An 18,400-nucleotide genomic window follows, 5' to 3' on the forward strand; every position below is an offset into this window, starting at 1 on the left:
ATTGAATATATTAACTGCCTTTTTAAAACAATATTTTATAATTTAACCGCCAACTTTTAATTATTTAGTAGTATGCCAACATTCCTTCCTTCCTATTAATTATTGGATAAGAACTCACTTATTATTTTTATTATTTAAATTAAATTAAATTTAAGACTGATTACAATACTTAAAAAAAAATTAACACTTACCTGATTAACCAAAAGCACTATGGATATTGAATCGGTATTCCTCATTCATCATTTAAAAAAAGATGGAAACGATTACATACAAATTTGGCCCAAAATGTAAACAAAATGGTGTAAATTAATAGCTTTGTAATCAATCTTAAATTTAATTTAATTTGATTATAAAAATAATCAATAAGTGAGTTGTTATCCAATAATAAATAGAAGGTACATGCTTCTTACATTAGTATATTATTTTAACGTAGTTTTCTGAATAAAGAAAAATAAAATAAAGTAATGGGGATTAATGAACTAAAAAGTTCATTAATTTACGCGTGGATCCCGTTTTACCCCCTTCATCTATCTTACGCGGTTTAGATTTTTTCATACAAATGTTTTTTCCCGCTAACTACCGTTCCCGTAAGAATTGTGAAATATCCTGTTATAACTTAGCTTTAAATGGACAGTGCCAATCCATGTATGGAAGTTGGACCAAGTGCTGCCCAGAATGAAACGATAGTGCATTTTGTTTCTCAGGCCAATACTAATTTGTAAACCGAAGCGCACTGAAATCTATCCCTGGAGTTAGGAGAAAAAAAGATTTTTGTTTTGAATTATTTACATACAAAATATCATCGATGTATACGTACTACGCATAAGATTTCGCAATTGTGGCATTAAATAACACTAGCTACATTGAACTTAACCATACTGCATCCGTACACCATACTTTAGTACGACTTCGACATTCTTTATAAGCGATCAAGCGCTGTTGCAGTAGTTTGGTTACTTGACAAAAATTAATTATTTCCAAAACGGAGCAAGAAGTTTTAGCTTACAATAACTTCAATAATCGATTGTAATACACCAATAAATTGATTTTTTGCAAGTATAGAAAACTAAAACTTCTTGCTTCATTTTGGAAATAATGATTTTTTTCAACTTACTAAACAATTACAACAGCGCTAGATCGTTTATAAAGAATGTCTAAATCGCACTAAAGTAACGTGTACGGATGCATTATGGTTAAGTTCAACATAGCGAGTGTTATTTAATGCCATAATCGCGAAATCTAATGCGTAGTACGTATACATCGATGATATTTTGTATGTAAATAATTCAAAACAAAACTCTTTTTTTCTCTTAACTCCAGGGATAGAATTCAGTGCGCTTCAGTTTACACATTAGTATAGGCCTGAGGAACAAAATGCACTATAAGTTGATTCTGGGCAACACTTGGTCCAGACCCTGGCACTATCCTTTACTAAGGTACCTGCATGCCAAATTTCAAGCGTCTAACTTAAGTGGTTTAGATTTTTCATACAAAAGGATTTTTCCTCTTGTTACAGTTTTCGTGGGAATTTCGGGAATTCCTTGTTGTAACTAAGCTCTAAGTTTACTAAGGTACCTACATGCCAAATTTCAAGCGTCTAACTTAAGCGGTTTAGATTTTACATACAAAAGGATTTTCCCGCTAATTCCCGTTCCCGTGGGAACTCCTAAGTATTCTATAACCTGCCCAGGAGTATGAAAAATAATTGTACCAAGTTTCGTTAAAATCCGTCGAGTAGTTTTTGTTTCTATATGGAACATACAAACAGACAGACAGACAGACAAAAATTTTACTGATTGCATTTTTGGCATCAGTATCGATCACTAATCACCCCCTGATAATTATTTTGAAATATATTTCATGTACAGAATTGACCTCTCTACAGATTTATTATAAGTATAGATATAGATAAGTACTTTATAATATTCTGCAAAGATTAAAAGACCAATATAGGTAAATGTTTTTATCTTTGATAAAACATATTTTTACATGTAAATTTTACCGGTTTTGTGAAGTAGCTGCTTAAAGTGCCAATAATTGGGTGGTTTACCCTATATGCTACATTTTCTCAGCGTGGACAGTTTGATTTCTTTCTTCTTACTGTGAAACTACCTCACTCATTGTACGCCTTAGGGGACGCGATAGGTTAAGTGGGCATCCTTGGCAAGTGACACCAAAAGACACCGTCACTTAAGGCTACCGTTTCCTTATGTGACGTGACAAGGGACGTCGTAGGAACAAATACCTTGTGTCAATACATGGTCTATCGTTTGCCACAACAACTATGCTGAAAAAACGCTTTTATTACTGGAATTCGCCCACAGGGCGGGCTCATTCGGTTACCCGTGGGGCGTGTGTGTGCATTCTCTACATTGTTTTTTTTTAGGAGATGAGCAACCTGCAGAAAATCCACCATATTCGCATATGCACAGATTTGGTGGTGCATGTGAAATTGTTACTAGTTGGAAATTCAGTTGGTGTTGGTGTAATTAAATCTGTATCGATATCGTTGGATATTTTATTACCAGCAACACTATTATTATGTAACATGTTAGAACTGAGCATCCATTATATTTTTGGTAAATGACCTATGTGGTAATGATAAGGTAATTGGAGTTTTCGCTGCTCGTTACAACAATGGGATTAATATAAATTGTAATCTTTTCAATTACGACCCTGTGCCTCAAAGGCTAAAAAGCCGAAGTAATTTCGTAAAAAGTGTGTCCTCTCTCCTTCATGACGATCGGTCAAAAGAGAGATGCAGGTTATGGCGCGAGAGAGCTGATCTCCCCTGCCCTTTTGTCCCTATGTCTGAGAGTCCTCCACCTGGACATGAGCTCCCCTGGCTTACCTGGAAGTCTTTAAATAGACTTCGGACGCAGGTTGGCCGTAGTAAGGACAATCTGGCCAGGTGGGGATTCTTGGATGGCTTGAGCATGGAGTGTAGGTGCGGTTTTGTTCCCCAGTCGATGAAGCACCTGATGTCATGCCCTGAGTGCCCAAGCAACTGCACTCAGGAGGATTTGATGAGTGCTACTGACAACGCCACTCATGTGGCGGAGTTATGGGCTGACACTGTGTAGGTTTGTTGTCGATACGAAAAGAAGAAGAATATAAATTGTTTATAGTATAATATATTATTGTATGTAAATTAATAAGCCCTTGTATCTACTTAACTTAGCGCTTGAGTGAGTGTGAGCTTAGTTAAACTACTCTTCATAATTCACATTTAAAGGATGATGGGCACAAATGTATGGAAAGTGGTACCCGCTCCAATAGCCATAACCAATATATATTTTAAAAGGCCTTTAGATGTAGGAAAATGTCTGCTATGGGGCCAGTTCTAATTCACGTTTTGAAAGCAGTAATTCCACTAAGTATTATAATGAAAGTATAACACAATCATCCATGTATACGAGTATGTATTATGACTACAATCTATTAATATAACTAAAAGAAGCATTGAAAAGGAAAGGAGTATACCTACGATGAACTACCCAAGCTATTAGCCCTTTATTCGCTTTCATCATCATCATCATGATCATTTTAGCCATAGGACGTCCAGTTGAACATAGGCCTCCCCCAATGATTTCCACAATGGCCGGTTGGTGGCGGCCTGCATCCAGCGCCTTCCCGCTACCTTTATGAGGTCGTCGGTTCATCTTGTGGGTGGACTTATTGGGTCTTGTGGGTTTATTCGCTTTAGCAACCCATCATAAAACCCTTAAGAAGTAATAAAACTTTAACCCCTTTATTAATAAAAGTTACACCCTAGTTGAACTCTGGCTTAAATTGTCATTTGGTATGGAAATGTCATTTTAATCCAAGGTTCTTCCTAGGTGTAACTTTTTATTAATAAGGGGGTAGTACTTCTTTAAATAAAAATATTTATTTCACAATTATCCCCATCAATAATTATAGAGTTAAGGAAGGATGCTGGAGCAGTAAACCCTTCCTGCCTCGCATAACCTAAGTACCATACGATGGACACGTATGATACTTCTTCTTCTTCTTCCTCGGTCCCTCACTGATGAGGATCGCGACCACAGATAGTGTTCCTCCACAGACTGCGGTCATAAGCTGTGTGGACCGCACGATGCAAACTCCCGCCCACCGTCTTCCTCACCGCGTCCGACCATCTCGTCGGTGCCCTGCCCCGAGCGCGTCCCCCTTCATACTGTATGATACTTAGGTTACACAAAAAGTATCTTTATCTTCGAACGCAACCAGATCTGAGGCTGGTGGCCATAGTAAATGTTGTTCGTCTTGGTAAGACCTTTCAAATGACACTACAAACATAACTATTGGAGCCGGGTACCATTCTGCAAAAAAGTATGTATATCTTCGTACACAACCAGATCTGAGGCTGGTGGTCATAGTAAAAGTTGTTAATCTTGGTAAGACCTTTCAAACGATACTAGACTCATATCTATTGGAGCCGGGTACCATTTTGCCCATTGTCCTTTATGATCCCTAGAGCAGTTTGTTTAATCTCAGAAACTAATGTACGAATTTTCATGCGGTTTTCACTGCATGGAAAACAAAGAGATATAATTTTCATAATAAGTTTCCATTGAGTTGATTTTTGTAACTTATAAATGATTAAGAGCGTTTACGCCGTTTGGCGCAAAAACAGTACTTTTTCAACTCGTTACAATCATTAACCAGTAATACTACAAATATGTTATAGGCATAAATAGTTAGGCAATTTCGTCGTCTAAATAGTTAATTGAGAAAATATTGCGATTAGTTTAGTATTCAAGAATTCTATCAAGATAAGTCCACACAGGTTTTGTAAATTTCCACTTTAGCGTCAGTTTACAAGCTGAATTTTTTATAAAAATACTGTGAAAACGATTTAACAAACATTTATATCCTATAGCATAGATCCTTGGGCAAATAGTTATCTGAGAAAATTTTTAGATTTAAGCATTTTACAATAAGAAATCACAAATTAAAAAAACGTGAAATACCCAAAAATCAAAGTGATTTTTTCACCAATATTCTTCCTTCATTCAACACAAAAATAGCTTAATATAATAGAAGAATATCTTATCTAAAATATTTACTTTGAAATTTAAAATAATTTATTGTAATTTTTTTTCTATGAGTATTTGAAAAGTACTATAAAACGCCGCGCACGAATCGTTCAAATTCAGTCCGCCTCGAGGCGTTCCAGAGTGAGGTCACGTCGCTCGGTGCTCTGCTGACATGTGTCACGCGTACGTTGATCTTTGACAGGTAGCTGGACTTTTATAGTGTATCCGCAAAATCTTGGTGGTAGATTTTGCGATCACGTGGTAATTAAAATATTTTATTATTATTTTTCATTACAGTCTATTTTTACTACAAATTCTATTTCAGACGTAATGAAAAATAAAATTAAGTTATTTTTAGCGATGAAACGAAAACGAATGACGAAAATTTTGAACAGCAAGTTATGTATGTATACCTACTAATATTATAAAGAGGAATAATACTAATAATTTATTTGCCATAAATAGGTGGTTACAGAATAGTTAATAGGAATGCTCTGCCAGCAGGGTCCCACCTAGTTGTAGGGGGAACATACACAACATATTACAGTCGGAAAATCTTTGCGGTAGGTACCTCGGATTGTAGTTAGTTGGACAGTGGTCATTTGACGGCCACTTGAATCGTCTCACCCCTAAGCTTTTGGCTACCGCCGGCGCACTAAGCCGGTTGATGCCTAATCTCGGAGGCCCGGCTGCACTGAGTCGCTGACTATACTTTTGCGTCGCGCGTTATATGGTCCTATATGGGGCTCGAGTATGGCACAGTGCTGTGTAGTCGTGGAGCATCCTACTGTTCAAAAAAGCGCAACGCATGATATCACTGAGGCACAGGCTGAGGTAATTCGTGGATACCGCATAGTATCCGCAGTCCGTCTATTCCCGGTTGTGGACACTGACTATGTCCCTACTGAGGATAAATGGGAAAAAAATTATTGTCATTAGTGGCGACGTATAACAATCCTACTAATATTATAAATGCGAAAGTTTGGATGTCTGGATGTTTGTTACTCTTTCACTCAAAAACTACTGAACGGATTTTGTTGAAACTTTACAGTATTATTGTTTATAAACCAGATTAACATAATTATAGGCTATAATTTATGACGATATGTGACAAATAAATTTCAATAAATAAATAAGACGTGTCTAAAAAGCGCAATCTATCGTCATTGGTTAAAATCTACAGTGCTGGACAAACTACTGTTTTTGACGTTCGTAAATATTCATGCGGGGGAAGCCGTGAAACGCCATCTATCAACATGATATCAAACAACAGATTTTACGAACTAAGGAGTAAAACGAGGTCCACGCGTACGAAGTCGCGGGCGGCCGCTAGTTCAAAATAAAATTAATAATATTTGTATTCATCTGGTCTTACTTGACTTTTACTTTACGTATGTCATGCACGATGACATTTGCGTCAATATTTGTGTACGTCCCCACTAGGCATAATTGGGATGTATTATTCTAATTTGTCATACCTAAGTTGTGAGAAAGCCTGTAGCTACAACTGGGAAAGTATGTGTCACCACTGGTGACAATCGATATTATTTATGCCATTTATCCTCAGTGGCGACAAAGCTAGTGTCGACAACCGAGAATAGACGCCAGTTGCGAGGTGACCATAGGTCCCAAGGGGAAATGTACGTGTACGTGCACCACGAGAGGTGGAAACCAAAAGGTAGAGGCTTGAGGATCTAGGCCCCAGAGTGCTGAAGGGTACGCCTGGCCGTCAGCCAAATTTTACGTCGCACCATAGAGGCAGTTCTGCCTGTATTAGAGGAGTGGGTGCGACGGCATGATCGCCTCACACAAAGGGCGACCCAGGTTCTACCGGGCCATGGGTGCTTCGGGCCATTCCTCCACCGTATAGGCCGAGAGCCTGTAGATGGTTGTCAGTTAACACTACAGTCTTGGCACGTGAGTCACCGCAGCAGACTGACACGCTCCAACAGTGCCCAGCCTAAGCGAACGAGCGGCGGTTGGAAATGACCTCTCCCTACCAATCGGGAAGAGGCGTGAGATAGATAGATAAATTGTTTATTTGTTGTAACACACTTTTTTTAATGCTTTTAACACACACATTATGTATAGTTGCTATTGAAATTCAATTCAATATCGAAATAAAGTTAGTTAGTCAAGAAACACACTAGGTGACACCACTGGTATTTTGTTACACAGGTTAGTAATAATTTCAACAGTTGCAACATAACAAAAGTGACAAAACAACATAAGATAAAGATGACTAGCGTTTCAAATAGTTCCCTGCGTCAGAGTGATGTGTGCCGCAGCGATGCAAAAAGCAAAGAGCTCAGTATAAACACTACCCTCAAAAGGGCAGAACACTGATTTTCAGCTTTTGCTAGAGAACGCATGAAGCGTACAGGTACGGAATGAACCCGCTCGCTTTCGGAAACAATATCTACATTAGTATAAAATATATGATGAGACAAATAATCTTATGGTATAGTGTGCTTACTTTCTGTGAAAGTGTTCTTTCACAGAAAGAAGCAGTGGAAAGGGGGAGCGAGAGGCCTCAGCCGACACTCCGGTTATCCGCCGCCGACACCCTGGGCGCAAGAGGACAGCTTATGGTCTCCAACTGTCCCTTCCTAACAGGCCTCGGTCGCTAGACATGGAGGTGTCTGGTGGCGGCTAAGGACGAATGCTACAGGCAACAGCCAATGGCGATGTCCCGCGTTCCCTCATATCACTCATATGGATCATGGCAGAAACAGTCAGGTTTTTAGTGGGTGTAGGGGCTACCCACCTTCTGGTAGGAAGAACCCCACATAACCCACTAGCTGCCCCCGCAGCTGGTGGGTATGAAATGTTATGCATTTTCCGGATAAAAAAAGAATAGTAAACAGGAAAAGTTTGTTTTGAATAGAACCGATTTGAAAAAATCTCTCACCATTAAAATTCAAATTTTTTTCTGCTGAACATAGGCTGTATAAAATATTCTCAAAATAGTAAAAAACCTTTGATAATATACTATTTGATAAAGAATTTACGTATTTATTATTGATTAGGACTAATGTATACCATTATTTATAATTATGGAGTCGGTGTTGGAAGATTTGAAGATTTTATAGTTTCTTTGGGCTGTCACTTGACAGCCTGGCACACTTTTACGATGGTGGATCAAAGTATTTTGGTTTGACTATAGAGCGTGAGAACACGCACACAGTCATAATTATTTTAGTGTGAATAAAAATAGCATCGAAATTACCTAAACTTGACATGCCACGCTAGACGTAAACGCTCTTAAGCTAACTACTTGTACTATAAAAGTGCTCCAACGATCATTTCCTTCATCTGCCGCATCAGAAGTGGAAAGATTTTTTAAGGCAGGTATTTGACCGCAGTCGCACCTGATGCTAAGTGAGATATGCAGTCTAGGATGATACATATTATCTGCCCTGTAAGTGCCTATTTACTCTCGCCTTGTACAAATCACCGCTACCAGTAGAGTGTGGTAGTGAGTTTAAATAAGTTATGATGATAATGATGATGATGGTGATGATGAATCAAATATGCTCCATTCAAAAGACTAACTTATATTGTCATAGAAGAATCACGTCTTCATGCACCAGGATTTTAGGAGTCTTCCAGAGACGGCTCACTTTTAGCTTGGGCCCAGTTGCTGGAAGAAAAAATATTTTTAAACTTCAATCTGGTGACTTGGCCAAGCTAAAATGGACCTAGTCGCTTGAAGACTCGATTTTAGTTGCATTCTATAGCCCGGTCCGTGAGCACGTAGAATATTGTCCAATGACCACTAGCTACCCATCCTTGTCGCTCGCGCGTAATTATGTTGCTATCGCGCTCGCACACTCATTGCGGGTACCTGTCGTATAGTCGCGACAGCAATATAATTACGTGCGAGCGATAAGGATGGGTAGCTTGGGGTCATTGAACAAAATTCTACGTGCTCACAGACCAGACTTATAGCACAATTTGTTTGCACCAGATTTTTATCGGTTGCGTTTCAACGAGGCAATTTGTAAGATCCTACACGTAATTTACCAAATTCAATATGTCAGTCAACAAGTTGCAGGTAATTGGATTAACTCAAACCCTCGTAAGGGATGGTTCTGGCCCTCAGACATAATTAATTAATATTTGGGAGCAGCTTCGAAGTATCGAAAACATTAATTTCACATGCTAACCTTGATATGTAGCTTAATGTAACTGCTATAAATTACCTACCTTTATCTACTAGTTAAACTACATTTTTTCAAAAACTATTTCAAAAAGCTTTCTTACGTGCTAGACTCACATTTAGAAGTATTTATTTAAATAAACACGCGTCGCACAAATTGATAATATTGTATTATACTCCGTACCCGTGCATTTTTGTGCCTAACTGTACATTTGATTTGATTGATTATACTTCGCGCTTCGTCTTCGAGATTAGTATTTGTAGATTATTAACAACTTGTAGTATCGCATAGACTAACCGCTTTTTACACTGTGGTTGAGAGTTTTTTTTTTTTTTTTTTTTTTTTTTTTGAGGGTATCCCTACAAACCATTAACTACCGCTACTCGGCTTCCTCTCGTCATTCGCAGTTTAGTGCTCAACCGCTTAACACGTATTTCAAACTTGTGCTCAATCCGTGCTAAAATGCCGAAAAGAAAACGGTCTGCTGATCTAGACGACGAATTTTTACATCTTATGCGTAAAATGAAAAAATTAAAACGTAGAATGCGTAGGAAAAAAGATAGTGCTACGGACAGTGACTCGCGAGATGAAGATTCGCCGGCTCGTGAAGGTGTTCCAAGGATGCGAAGCGAGGTTCACAATCCAGGTACCTACTCATTTCATATTTATATTTTATAACTGTCCAGACGAATGCAACCGAGATAGTCAGCGGGACTACCTCACCGCATTCAAATAATGTAACGGTTACCGTACAATTCAGCGGGAATTGCACAAAACCAAATTCAGATAACAAAAGTTATCATAATATTGTACAAAATATACCATCACTTACTACAGTAAAACATATTTTATAAAGTAAAATCTATATTGAATATACCTACCATCATTATAATAATATTCCATAATAAGAAAATTGTAGAATTACTATACAATCTAAATTTTTTAACAATAAAGCAAAACTTTAAAGTCATAATGTTGTAAAAATATTATTATTTCGAGTGTGATGGTTTTATGTACCCTACTATTTATATTTCTGGAATTTTAATAAGCATAAATGTATGCTATAAGCAGTGGTCTCAGAGCCGTCATCGGGACGTACTCGACACAAAGCTTTCTCAGTCAGTAAAAAGGGTACCTCCCTATCAATATAAATTAATTATTATACATATTATTACTGCATCGCAGTCAAAAACTGACTTTAAATCTGCGTACTCTTTTCAGAGTCGCCTACCGTGCAACTAGATACGGATGGATCGTTGCCAGGATCTCCTGAAAATGTTGATGCGCAACCGAGTATAGACGATGCCTTGTTAGACATCCAAGCGTCAGGTTCAACAAATGAAACTGATAAAATAATTTCGGTTCCACCGGTCGCAGTGCCTGAAACATCTACCCAGGACGAAACTCCAGAACTAGACACTGATATCCTGGAAATATTAGGTGACGACCCAATGGTACAAATAAAGTATGGAAAAGACATACGTTCAGAACTTGCATCGCGTTTGCAACACCTTACCCAAGAAGGACTCAACAAGGAGACCAGAAAAAACCTAATCGCGAAATATCCATTGCCCGCGAACTGTACGCTTATAGGAGCTCCCAAAATTAACCCGGAAATTAAAGCAGCACTTGCTGACATTGCTTTAAAGCGAGATAAGGGTATTGAGACTAAGCAGGTACAGATGGCATCAGCCCTGTCATGCTTAAGTGACATTATTACGTCCCATCTTAACTCAAAAGAAAGAGACAACGAATTATTACAAAAGCTCATGGATACTGCCCGCCTACTTTGTGATATCCAACACAATGACTCTGCTACCAGAAAACACTTCGTTCTATCATCTCTCAAGAAAGATATGAAAGAACATCTAACGAACACAAAAATTGACTCGTTCTTGTTTGGACAAAATTTGGCGGATACTATAAAATCTGCCAAAGCAGTTAACAAGTCTGGTGTTGAATTAAAAGCAGATGAGAAGAACCAGTCTAAGAGACCCAACACCTCGGTACCGAAACCTTTAAACCGACGAGCTCCTGCTCCGGCGCGCAGGCAACCGGGTGCACCTCCAAGGAGCCGCGGGCCTGCAGCCCAGCGAGGCTCAGCTGCCCCGCCGCCGCAGACGTACTACAGAACGCCGTGGCCAGCACCGCCGCCGCCTCCCCCGCCGCCACCGCCACCGCCGCCGCCACCACCTCCGACGGCTCGTCGCCGTTATTAAATACCGTTAAGTATGCTGGTAGATTATCACTATTTTCTCGACAATGGGCCAAAATTACAGACGACCACACTATTCTCGAGTGGATTAAAGGGTATAAAATAAAATTTTCATCTCCAGTAGTACAACATACAGTGCCTGTGCAGCGCATTTATAGTGATTCTGAGCGCACACACCTCACGGAAGCGATAGAAAACCTCTTGAGAATAGGGGCCGTCTCAGAATGTAAACCATGCAGTGGCCAATTCTTGTCAAGTTTTTTCCTGACACCCAAACCAAACGGAAAAATGAGATTCATTTTGAACCTTAAAAAACTAAATAAATTCATTACTTCTGATCACTTTAAACTCGAAGATTTACGTACTGCTCTAAAATTAACATCTAAAGATTGTTTCATGGCTACACTTGATCTCAAAGACGCCTACTTTTTAATTAAAATTCATAAAACATCAAGAAAGTTCCTCCGTTTTGCCTTTGATGATAAAATTTACGAATTTAATGTACTTCCGTTTGGTTTGAGTACAGCACCTTATATTTTCACGAAAATAATGAAACCAGTCGCAAAATGTTTAAGATCCGCTGGCCTGCTATCTACTCTTTATCTGGACGACTGGCTACTTTTTGGCCAATCCTTTCAAGAGTGCATGTCAAATATTAACAGCACGAAAGAATTACTTATTTCCTTGGGATTTATCGTTAATACAGAAAAAAGTGTCCTCATACCTTCGCAGTCATGTAAATTCCTGGGAATGATTATTGATTCATGTAGTATGACTCTTAGCTTGCCAACTGAAAAACGTTTACGTGTTCAGTCTGAATTAGATTTTTTTGCCAAATTAAAACGCTGCAAAATCAGGAAGTACGCACAGCTGGTAGGCCTACTCGTATCCGCTTGTCCGGCTATTGAGTACGGCTGGCTTTACACTAAAGAATTAGAAAGATGCAAATTTCTTAATCTAAAAGATCATGACGATTACGATAGATTCATGAATATCCCTGAATCTGTCTTGCCAGACATTCATTGGTGGTCAAATACTATAACTCACTCTGTACGCCGTATCAGAGATGATAATTATGTTATCGAAATTTATTCTGACGCCTCAACAACGGGGTGGGGTGCATACTGTGATAGCAATACGGCGAGTGGTCAATGGTCTCAAAGTGAGCAAGAACAACACATAAATTATCTTGAGTTGCTTGCCGCCTTCATAGCTTTAAAAATCTTTGCCAAGAACTTGCATGATTGCCAGGTACTTTTGCGAGTAGACAACACCACCGCGATATCTTACATCAATCGCATGGGTGGTGTTCAGTTCCCGCACCTAACTCAAATAACTCGAGATATATGGCAATGGTGCGAGACCCGAAGGCTTTACATATTCGCGTCATATATTAGGTCGTGTGACAATATAATGGCAGATGCCGAGTCTCGTAGAACCCATCCTGATATAGAATGGAACCTAAGTGACTGGGCTTTTCAACATTTATTAGTTAATTTCGGTACACCGGAAATTGATCTTTTCGCAAGTCGCCTAAACCATAAATGTTCAAATTACATCTCCTGGCACAGGGATCCGGATGCTATGGCTATTAATGCGTTTACAATATGCTGGTCACATTTTTATTTCTACGCTTTCCCACCAATATCCATGATTCTCAAAACCCTCAGAAAAATCATTGCTGACAAGGCACATGGAATCATGATTGTACCACTTTGGCCAACTCAAGCCTGGTACCCATTATTTAGAAGCCTTCTTGTTTCTAATATAATTACATTCTTACCCAACGATAACGCCCTGTCATTTCATTCCAGTTCTCGTCGAATACACTCCTCCCTTACCCTGGTTGCAGGAGTGTTATCCGGGAAGCGTTAACGAGAAGGAGCCTACCGAAGGCCTCTTTAGATATCATGTTATCCTCGTTGTCGGATAGTTCAATCAAACAATACGATGTATGTCTACGAAAGTGGTGGTCTTTTTGCCAATGCAATTCAGTTGATTATTATAAAGCATCGGTCCCCATTGTAATTTCATTTCTTACACAAATGTTTAATGATGGATGCCAGTATGGGACGCTAAACTCATATAGATCTGCTCTTTCATTGACCTTAGGTCCAGCTGTGGCAAAAGATGATAGGCTACAGAGATTTCTAAAAGGCGTGTTTCGAATTAGACCACCTCTTCCCAAATATAACTTTACCTGGGACACCAACTGCGTTCTAGACACTCTAAGTACATGGCATCCTAACGAGGACTTATCCTTAAATCAGTTAACAAAAAAGACTATTACGTTACTTGCTCTCACGACAGCTCACCGAATGCAAACCCTTTCGAAAATTAAAGTTAAAAATATAGAGTTTCACAATAGACAAATAATTATAAAAATTCCCGATTTCATAAAAACCTCTCGCCCTGGTGCTAAACAACCAATTCTTCTTTTACCTTACTTTACGGATAAGCCCTCTATTTGCCCTGCAAAAACTCTAGAATGTTACCTTAACAAAACTTCATCTTTAAGAACATCTGAAGAACTATTTATTGGTATGAGTAAACCACATAAATCTGTTGGTTCACAAACGCTAAGTCGTTGGGTAAAACGCACACTTGGCGAATGTGGTCTGAACACGGATATATTCTCCGCGCACAGTACACGTCATGCCGCGACATCTCGCGCCCAGTCCCTTGGGGTCAGTGTGGATCTAATTCGTAACACCGCTGGTTGGAGTGGAAACTCTAACACTTTTGGCAAATATTACAATAGAAACATTGTTAATACAGATGATTTGTCATTCGCTAGGGCTATCATTAATAACTATCATATATAATGATCAATTTTGTAGAATAGTGATGTTACAATTAATATAAGTAATAATTGTATTCAGTCGCTGATTTAACATTACTTAACATAAAACGTGTAATGAATATACATAAAAATGATTAATAAAATTACATAAAAACTAATAATAAAAACTTTATTGACTATATTTCCTTTTGTCCTGACTCTCAAAGTCTACAAGTTGTTAATAATCTACAAATACTAATCTCGAAGACGAAGCGCGAAGTATAATTAGTGATTAAACGAACTTACCTGAGTGAAGTTCTATCATAATTATACGAAGCGCTTCGTCTGAAGAGATTAGTATGCTTTCCCTGCCCACCCTTGCCCTTAGTTAACAAAAGAAATATGTCAATGTTATGATTGTAATTCTTAATAGCTCTAAACTAAATGACGAGAGGAAGCCGAGTAGCGGTAGTTAATGGTTTGTAGGGATACCCTCATAAAAAAAAATAAAAAAAAAAACTCTCAACCACAGTGTAAAAAGCGGTTAGTCTATGCGATACTACAAGTTGTTAATAATCTACAAATACTAATCTCTTCAGACGAAGCGCTTCGTATAATTATGATAGAACTTCACTCAGGTAAGTTCGTTTAATCACTAATTAAAATCAAACACTGACCGGGGGCATCCACCACGGTTGCGTCGAACACTGGGGGACTCGGCCACGGACCCGCACGAATATGTAATGTATATTGTATACTTACCTACTTAGGGCTAGTGTTCAGTTTAAGACATAATTTTAGGCTGACTCAAGAGTCTGTTACACTTCGGTTATGCTTATACTTATAGTTACAGTTAAAGTAAGGTGGTGCAACTCAGCCTTAGACGTAGATAGACGTTCCCAAAGTTTTCAAAACTTTTGATTAGGTACACTTCTCCCATTAAACCTTACATGAAGCATACAATCTGTCCAATTATCCTTTACATTACCATTGTGTATAGTCAAAGCAAAACACGACTAACAAATGACACAAAAATCAGATATTTTGGCCCAAAAAAGTCCCCAATCAATACGTACTCTTATTAGGTGCTTTAAAAATATCAAAAGGGCTTCCATGCTTTTATGTTAAGCCTTTTAGCCAAGACATTACGGGGTTTCCGGCCGATAAGAACTCTTTGAGGTAAAATCTGATTATATTAAGAGGGTGCATGGACTATACTAATACTTAAGCAAGGGAGGGAATTTAAGACAACTATGGGAGATCAATTATCGATTCGCTCTATGTGAGAGATATTACCATGACCTGCTTCGTCTATTAAATGTCTTATTAATTAAAATGGTTTGTAAAAACATTTGAAGGAAAAAAATATATTAAAATTTATACAAGAGATAACTCAATTGTCAATGGGCGTGGTGGCACTTAGCTCGTGGAACGTTCGGGAAGAAACATTCTCGAATGGCGACCACGCACCAGAAGACTACCACTCGGTGGACCGACGACCCGATGAATGTTGCGATAAGCATCTACCCGTAGATACAGGTAGCGCAGGATCGGTCCTTGTGGAAATCCTTGGAGGACGTCTTTGTCCAACAGTGGACATCTTTAGGTTGAAAAGGAAGGAAATAACGTTTTATTTTATACTTAAACGCCTTTCATGTGCCATTTTTCCACCGAAACTTAGGCTGGGTTGCACCATCTTACTTTAACTTTGACAAACGCCAAAAATCTGTCAAATTCCATACGAAAAACACCGGTTATCGTTAAAGTTACGGTCAAAGTTATGTGGTGCAACTCAGCCTAAGTTACCTAACCCTTTTCTTATATTCTGAACATTAAAGTATTGGTATATTTTCAACCGTATTTCTTATGAAATATGTCGTATGCGGTTTACAGTTAAACGAACCCAAACGTCGTGTGACAGTCGTTGACAGGTCATGACTGGCATGTGACGTCATCATAGCTTTATCCAATCCGGGCAGTTTTTCCGGGATTTTGCCTTTTGTTTTTCCTATTTATTATGAAATTTGAGAGGAAGAAGAGTGTAGGTGTTGTCTGTGTGTTGTGAAGGTGGGATCGGCTCGAGATCCCTTTTTTACCCAGAAAACTGGCCTATATCTATGACCTACCGCCGGGGGACGGCAGGTTATGTGGGGCTCGAACCCACTAAAAACATGTAACCACTGTTCCCTCTGCCGCATAGTGGTCGGCGCCTTGGGTACTAGAAACGACCAAGGCGCCTTCCGCTGACGTCCCGCCCTACACGGCGGGACCCAACACGCCCCCACAAATTGGGGGGCTGACATGATTAGCCGGGACCACGAGACCAATCCCGTCCGACGGTGGTGGTAGCCTGTGCAATGCAGGAGGAGGCGCCCCGCGCCTCCAATATCCGAGAAACCCTGGTTCAAACCCCGCCATGCCGCTAGACCATTGTGCATTTTAACTTAGCACGAGGGATTGAAAGGACTATTAGTTCTACCTATATACTGACTATGACTAATGACGAAGCCACGATAGCCGAACGGTGAAGGGGTCGGACTGCCCGACTCGTGATCCGGGGAACGCGGGTTCGGTCGCCGCCACCGCTCGACTATTGTAGTTAGCTCACTCGTGACACAAGCATATTTAGCTTAATACGAGGGGCTAACGGGAGTATTGTTATTTAACTTAAAATATAATAGTCTTTGTAAAAACTACTACCTATACATTTTCAGCATGGTGTAATTATTATTCGTTTTATTGACGGCCTTAGAAAGATTGCCATTTTCTGTTGTAGTAGACTACCTAATTTTCATCGAATATTGTCTTACGACGAAAATAATTATAACTTTTTGCGGGTGACAGACGACCAGAATCGAATTAGCCTAGTTTGTGGTAATGGAACGAACAAAAGTAATCATTAACGTAAACTTCAGTCTTCATTGTTATTTTACTAAGAGCAAACTTGTTTCAGCTGTACTTACTTACCTAATGAAAAACAAATATCAAGTTTCATGGCCATATAACTACATTACCTAATGTACTAGTAGTATATCATTAACTCTATTATGTAAGATGACGACACATTGTTGTAAATAGGTAGGTATTGTGGTTTCTTATGTAGTAGAAATATGACTTATTTTATAAGACAAAAGTATATTAAGATAGAGTAGAGTTTAGTCACTGAAGAAAATGTTTTATGCTTATTAAAGTTACACAAAAAACGTAACTTGAGAACTAATCTTCTTACCTACAACAAAAACATAATAAATAGGAAAATATATAAAAAAACAAATGCATCCATGAAGAAGTAGGTAGTTATGTTTATTTTAACCAGTGAATCACTGGCAGTGATCCATAGAGTTGCAACCACGGACGTCACCACAAACCAGGGGTGTTATGGATATCCGGAACCGTAACCGAAACTTTCGGATATCCGAAATAAAAAATATACGAAACCGTAACCGTAACCGATTCAGAAGTTTCGGATAGTTTCGGATGTAGGCAGTTGAAATTGTTTTTTGTATAGCATTATAATATGTAAAGGCATAACTTTCGGATATCCGAAATAAAAAAATATCCGTAACCGTAACCGAAACTGATATAATATTATTCCTATATCAGTAACCGTATCCATAACCGAAACTACATATCCATAACATCACTACCACAAACTAGACAACTCAGCTTTCCACCATTTCACTCGGTCAGGGCTAGCCCAACCCTACACCGATAACTTATGCGTTATTACGTTTTCGTCACGTTAAATAACGTATCGTTATTACATAACGATATCATCACTCGATTAATTTAACAATCGCTTTACGAGTGAAGCCTCAACGAGAGCGAATAAACTTTACGATCACACAAACGACTCTATGAATTTATGGAATTTAGATTTAGTGGCTTTTTGATGGCAACTGTATTGTTCTTTTTTTTATGACTAGAAAAAAAAGCCTTTTGAGCTGCCAGCAGTTTTCACGGCCGTTAATGTATTGATGTAGGTATTTGTTGAATAAACGGTTGAATTAAAAAACAAAATGTCGCGTTAAGACCCGTGTCTTTATATTTAAGTTAACACATGACTATTGTTATAGTAGCACGCCGTAATCATTCCTATTAAATAATGAAAGTAATTATTATGACATCAAAGATCAAAGAAACAACCCTTTGATAATTTGACACTGGCTGAATACTTAGTACTCCTAAATAGTCGCTCATT

At 38.7% G+C, this 18,400-nt stretch overlaps 2 protein-coding genes across 3 annotated transcripts in view; both read left to right on the forward strand.

Annotated features, from left to right (window-relative positions):
• The window catches only part of LOC114366754 (fibroblast growth factor receptor 3), a 166,659-nt gene that overhangs the window by 50,246 nt on the left and 98,013 nt on the right, over positions 1–18,400 (forward strand). The window lies entirely within an intron of this gene.
• On the forward strand, positions 9,441–14,702 carry LOC114366755 (formin-A-like). The gene is made up of 2 exons (XM_028323724.1): positions 9,441–9,848; positions 10,424–14,702. The coding sequence occupies exons 1-2, from the start codon at positions 9,665–9,667 to the stop codon at positions 11,419–11,421; spliced, it is 1,182 nt and encodes a 393-aa protein (XP_028179525.1). The 5' UTR covers positions 9,441–9,664; the 3' UTR covers positions 11,422–14,702.

This window comes from Ostrinia furnacalis, unplaced genomic scaffold (assembly GCF_004193835.3).
Source record: "Ostrinia furnacalis isolate ACB-3 unplaced genomic scaffold, ASM419383v2 OfSCF0682, whole genome shotgun sequence".
Lineage (NCBI taxonomy): Eukaryota > Metazoa > Arthropoda > Insecta > Lepidoptera > Crambidae > Ostrinia > Ostrinia furnacalis.